This window comes from Dipteris shenzhenensis, chromosome 22, assembly GCF_047967505.1.
Source record: "Dipteris shenzhenensis isolate YYH24624 ecotype China chromosome 22, Dip_SZ_1.0, whole genome shotgun sequence".
NCBI lineage: Eukaryota > Viridiplantae > Streptophyta > Polypodiopsida > Gleicheniales > Dipteridaceae > Dipteris > Dipteris shenzhenensis.
This window is the reverse complement of record NC_141617.1, coordinates 6,559,806-6,565,824: the sequence shown is the minus strand read 5'-3', so window position 1 is coordinate 6,565,824 and position 6,019 is coordinate 6,559,806. Positions and strand designations below refer to the sequence as shown.

At 42.1% G+C, this 6,019-nt stretch overlaps 1 protein-coding gene across 1 annotated transcript; it reads right to left on the bottom strand.

The window, feature by feature from the left end:
• Window positions 1–1,683: 1,683 nt before the first annotated feature.
• On the bottom strand, window positions 1,684–2,889 carry LOC147887664 (germin-like protein 5-1). Its single transcript, XM_087393815.1, has 4 exons — window positions 2,559–2,889; window positions 2,309–2,445; window positions 2,060–2,196; window positions 1,684–1,890 (listed from the first exon to the last, which is right to left on the bottom strand). Exons 1-4 carry the CDS (start codon window positions 2,780–2,782, stop codon window positions 1,717–1,719), a joined length of 672 nt encoding a protein of 223 aa, XP_087249941.1. The 5' UTR covers window positions 2,783–2,889; the 3' UTR covers window positions 1,684–1,716.
• Window positions 2,890–6,019: the final 3,130 nt, after the last annotated feature.

The window sequence follows — 6,019 nt, the reverse complement described above, 5'->3', positions numbered from 1 at the left end:
ATAAAATTGACAAAGAATTGAAAAGAAATTGAATTAGTTTGAAAATAGCACTGTGGTTGACTCTTTGAAAACATAAATTTGAATTAAGCAGTTTACATTACACTATAAGTTTTACTACAAGGTAGCAAAGAAAATTTAAAATTAGACAATAATTAAGCAAATAACTTAAAGGGACAAAAAAATAGATGAGTACTACAACTATCTCCTACCAAATCCATTTACCTTCATGATGACATCTTCAACAATAACACATATGACAAGCAAAATTATTCCCTCTACTAGATTTGTTGAATGGTTACTGGAGCTACAAGAGTTTGTATTTCCTTATATGATTGAGGATATGACATGAGCTACCCTAGCCAAGTATGCTTAACAATGTAAAAGCTTGGTGTCGGACTTGCACAGGATGTTAGGCATCTTATTATTGGTAATGCATGAGTTGACTTCTTCATCCAATTTTGGTCTACTTCATGTTTGAGTAGTGGGGATTTGATTTTGTGGAGCCTCTCCCTAGATCAACCACTAGTAAGCATTATGTGATGGTGCCCATTGTTTATAGCAAAAGATACAACCAACACAAAGGCCAAGAGAGTGGTCTATTTTATGAAAGAATATGTATGGTCCCATCTTCGCTCTCAACTTGAGCTAGTGACAAACAATGCCCCATGGTTGCATGGTGATCTACTCGATGGTTTGATGGAATAACTCTCAATTAGCATTGGACCAATGGGTTTGTTGAGAAAACTAATAGGATTTCACGTGTCCTTTTTGTCCACAATCTTTTAGATTGGACCAATGGGTTCGTTGAGAAAACTAATAGGATTTCACGTGGCATAATCTATACTAAAATGAAGGCAAGGGAGTGAGACAAGTGATTTCCACTTGTTCAATGGGTGAATTGAATGACCCACAAAATTAGGACATGATTTACAACTTTTTGATAAGCTTAAAGGAAAGAGACCGCTCTACCTGTCAAGATGGAGCTCCGAGTCTTTGAAGAGCTTTGCAATAGAACTTGGGGAATAAGAAATCTAAGGAGCAAATCCTATTACTCCAAGTGCAGCTAGTAATGGTTTGAGATGATCTTGTCTACAACTTTAAAGAATGGACTTGGAAGGCAAAAAAGCAAGGTCTTCCTCATTGTCAATGGTTATCATCTCAAGTGATCAATCGATAGCTTGCAAGTTGATAAGTATATCAGTACTTATGAATTGCATATTGAATTAGCTTCTGCATGGATTGTAGGACAATACTGAAAGGAGATCAAAAGTGTGACATTATTTGTTCCAGGTCATTGATTGGCCACGTACACCAATTGGTGACACCATTTCACAACACGGGTTCACAATTATAAATAGTATTATGGAAATCATTTCTAGTAGTGGGAACCTTTCTTTCTATTGAAGTCATTCTTCTTATGTGAGATATATGGAAGGATTACGAATTGTTTTCACTAATACAAGAGGATGTGGGGGGCTTTGGGGCTTTCGGAGGGTCTATGCATTGGTGACTCAATATTGGTTAGCTACGTACGCTTGCTATTAATGCCAGTCCTCAAGCATGAATATGCAAGAACTTTATTTTTTCCGGTGATATTTCATTTGATACACGTTCCATAGGGAAAAAAGACTCCAAGTCGCGTTGCAATCCACTAAGGAAATCTACCCAGGAATTGGGCCTCCCTATTATTATGGTCAGGAATCATTTGCCTCGCGGCTAAAAGGCGGTGGTGATGTCCTTGCCAGGCACGCATCCGCTTGCGCTGGTCTTCTTGAGACCATCTCCGTAGGTGAACAAAGTGGAGTTGATTGCCTCCACCTCTTTGGTGCCAATATTCAGTGACGTAGCTAGTGCCCGAAGTGGAATTTGGAATAGCGCAAGGCTTGCTGACTGCAATCACATTGTGAGAAGATGTATGAGACAAGTTTTCAGAGGTACGTATGTGTATCCAATATCTTCAAGAGCAATATTGGTTCAGCAGAACCTTAATCATCAACATGGCATTTCTAATGATATTTGAATGACTCGGGAGGAAAGAGTGCGTTCTAGATATACGTACCAGCGTTCCAGGGTTCTGACTGTTGAGGGCGGATATGTACTGGGCGGTCTTGGTCCCAACGTTAATCTCAAAGTGCAATAAACCGCGAGGGAAGAGAGTTACATCACCCGGTTGAAGTATGTTAATATGGGCAACACCTGAAGGGAGGAGGCTTACGGCGTCAACCAATCGTGTCTATCCTTCATGAATCCCAAAAGAAGAAAAGAGACTACAATTATGCAATTGCACGAGCTGGAGTGTGGCGTTTACCTGACGTGTCAACAAAACCCACTTGAAGAGGCCCTCCAGATAGTAGTGTCAAGATCTCCGTTGCTCTTGGATGAGTATGAGGTAAGTTAACGCCACAAGGAACCATCTTGAAGCGGACATAGGTGATCCCTTCGGATCTGAGACAATGTCAAGGAAACGTAATCAAAATTTCATATCGAAAGCAAGATTTCCTAGAGCTACTCAATATATATACTGCAAAGCGCACTTTGGAGGATGCCGGAGGACCTACATGGAGAAAGGGAAGTTCTGGGTGCTCACTGCCGCACGGATTCCTCCTGACTCATTACTAACGTTTCCGTTGGTGAATAAATCCCTGAGCACGAACTGATTTTGCTGCGAGGGGTTGTCCACAAGAGGATCCGGGTCGGAGGCGTGCAGCTGCTTAAAGCTAGCATGAAGGATGATGAGTCCAAGGAGGACCCAAAGTGGCCGGGAGAAGAACATGTGTGCCATATATCACGCGTAGAGTGATCAGTACTCGGTCTTTGTGTTGTGTACTAGTGTGAGACTAGAGTATGTGTGTGTGTCTGCGTTTGTAATTGGGCGCTGCTCAGGTCTTATGAGAGCTAGAACGAATTTGTGATCAGCAATTAACTCACGTGAACCTTATATATTATCACTGCCTGGACAAAGTCTCTTGAGCGCCTTTCGATTCAAAATCTACTGTCGTCGGGCTATGTCTTGATCATCCAGCTAAGTCAAGGTTGCCAAGCAATCTGTCTCAGTCTGGAACAGTCGCGCCCTACGCGCACCCACCCACGGCAATCTGATATGTCTCCGTCTGGAACAATTCAGAAGATGAACTTCGTGGGATCTGATGTTACATTCGGATGTATACAATTTGCTGCAGTCTGTGTTGGTCATAACATAATGTTTGAAGAAGTCCCACCTATGAAACAATTTCATTTTCATGATGTGAAAGCGAGGCTTGTTGGAAACAGGTAACGCTTTTGAAAGGCAACACGTAACTCTTTTTAAAGGATATCCTTTGAATGGACAATGAATGATCTTTACGTGGAAGTAAGACATTGCGTACACGTATCTAAGGCTCGTTCTCTGAGACACACAGATTTTCTTCTCTGAGAGACACCATGACAGGGTGCAGCCATGACATAGTAATATCCTGGTGTCAAAGCCTAGGAGCAAGACTTCTCCTTATGTTGACGGATTCATTCAAGGCAACTTCTTCATTTGTTCTTTTTATTTCTAACTTGAATGCAAATTTCCATATGACCAAAAGAGCCTTATCCAAACTAGGGATAACCTAATTTCCCTTTCAATCAATCTCTGGTGTATTTCCACTAAACACGATAATCACCTTAACACCATGAGTATTTGCATCCTCCATTACAATAGGAGAATACAACTTGGCTACAAGATCATTAGGTGCACACTTGACCCCATCCTAAGTAAGGTGCACATGAATTCTTCTTCTTACCTTCTCCACTCTACAAAGAAATAACATGACATGACCCGTGAATCATGTCATGTTAAAACAATTGTACCTACGGATGTTCCATCTTAGTGATCACTTGTTCTTTCTTTATCATACATTATAAGGTTTTTGTAGTCGGGCTAAAGGATCAAACTCTTGCTTTATCATCCTTCAAATCCTCCCATGTTTCTTAACTTTGGTAGTAACCCTACTACTTTGCATCACCTTCTGCCCCATGTTGCATGTTGTTGCATACCTTATAGCCTATGTCTTGCTAATTAGGACTACCTACTCAAAATAATGAGGGGAATAAAAACATTTTGTTCATTCTATTCTTAATAGTATAAAGCTAGCCTCCATTTTTCACAACATTAAATTAATCGATAGTGAACGTATTATAGGAGGGGAGATGAGCCACTCCTCAAGAACATGTGGAATATTTATTGTATAGCTAAGAAACTTACAAACTATCAAGGAAATAAAAATAAAATAATTATGAAGAAGTGATCCATGATGACAACGAACGTATCATAAGGGGGGAGATGAGCCACTCCTCAAGAACATGTGGAATATTTGTTGTATAGCTAAGAGACTTACAAACTATCAAGGAAATAAAAATAAAAGAATTATGGGGTCTCAAAAGGGCCTCCAATTAGTGTTTCTTGATTTCAAGGGATTAAAGAGTGATTTGAGGTGTACCAATGAGAGTGCTAGAAGGTGTGGGGCAATGGTATGTTGAGGTGGAGGGTGGGCAGGCCTGCAAAGAACCCCTATTTGTTGCTCCCCTTATACTAGGGACCACCCAAACCATCCCCCTCCCCTCTTAACCCATGTTTGACCCTCCTACCAGCTGCACCTTCCCCACATGAGCCCAAAACTGCCTTCAATGGGATGCTAGGGCCCTTAGGGCAAATTTTCCTTCTCCCCTCCCTCTTTCTAGGGCCTCTGCCCCCCACTGTTCTTGTCCAGCCTGCCAATCACTCTATTTGAACCAAATCCCATGCATTTTCTCTCTTCCCCCTCTTTCTTTTCTCCCTCCTGCTTTGGCCTGCTTGCTATAGCTCCTCTCTCTCTCTCCCTCTCTTCTCTCCCCTCTCCCTCTCATGTGCCTCTGTTGGAGCTGCTCTATCCCTCTCCTTCTCCCTCTCCTGTGCCTCTGTTGTTGCTGATGCTCTGTCCCTCTCCTTCTCCCTCTTTTGTGCCTCTGTTCGAGCTGCTCTGTCCCTCTCCTTCTCCCTCTCCTATGCCCGTGTTGCTGCTGCTCTGTCCCTCTCCTTCTCCCTCTTTTCTGCCTCTGTTGGAGCTGCATTGCCCTATGTAGGAGTCCCATTCTTGTTGTTGCAACCTCTGCAAGCATGGTGAGGAGCAAGGCTACAAGACCACGCGATGTTGTGACCTCTTGTGTCTTCCACAACACAAGAAATGCATTAGATGAGTGGAACCCTTGCACCTACAGCTTAAATGACTGGAGAGTGATGAAAGTAGCGGCCAAAGGTCCACATAAGCTTCCCAAGGGCAAGAGAGGTGACATCTTGCATGAGTGGAAGGGGCGCATCTTGAAGTTCAAGTTTGGGAAGAAAGGATGGCTCGCAAAAGTGCAACATGTTTACATGAGAAAAGATATGTGGCTTCCTCCATCATTCAATCAATCTAGGATACCATCACACTGTGAGCCTTTCTATCTATGTACCTTTTTCACCTATAAGTGTAATGAGTCCATTTGGAAATTTTGTGTTTGGTTTCTAAGAGCTCTTATTCATGGTGTCAGATGTTTTCCCTTCGGACTTCGAGGAGTGGGAACCAGTTGAATCATTCATAGGCAAGTTCACTGTGATTCATGAGGATTTAGGTAAGCAAATGCATGCCGAGGAGAAGTTGGCCTCCTTGAGAATGAAGAATGTGTATTGCTATAATGCAACATACATCACTCCAACGACATCATCAAGCTATGGTTGTCTACAAACCATTGCACCACCACAACTTCAAGACATGGATTGCAATAATGTGGACTCGAGGACATTGCAATCATACAAGGACAAGATTGCAAAGGATGTGGGCATGGCCATGAAGTTTACACTTGGATCCAAATGGGCAAGGTTATCTTGGTTTATGCCTCTACACATTTTTGCTTCTTTATTTCAGAATATACATATCCATAGAACCAAAACTATGTGGTCGTGCAAATGTGTAGATGAAAATGCTCTTGAAGATTTACTTGGGATGAATTGGGGAACTAGGTCAGGCGACCAAAAGGG

Bases quoted from the DNA above. Each gene is read 5' to 3' on its own strand.
- LOC147887664 (XM_087393815.1), bottom strand. From the start codon at position 2,782: ATGGCACACATGTTCTTCTCCCGGCCACTTTGGGTCCTCCTTGGACTC. The intron at 2,197-2,308 runs GTAAACGCCACA...TCCTCCCTTCAG, and splicing joins GGGTTTTGTTGACACGTCAG to GTGTTGCCCATATTAACATA. The intron at 1,891-2,059 runs GTACGTATATCT...ATGTGATTGCAG, and splicing joins GTCAGAACCCTGGAACGCTG to TCAGCAAGCCTTGCGCTATT.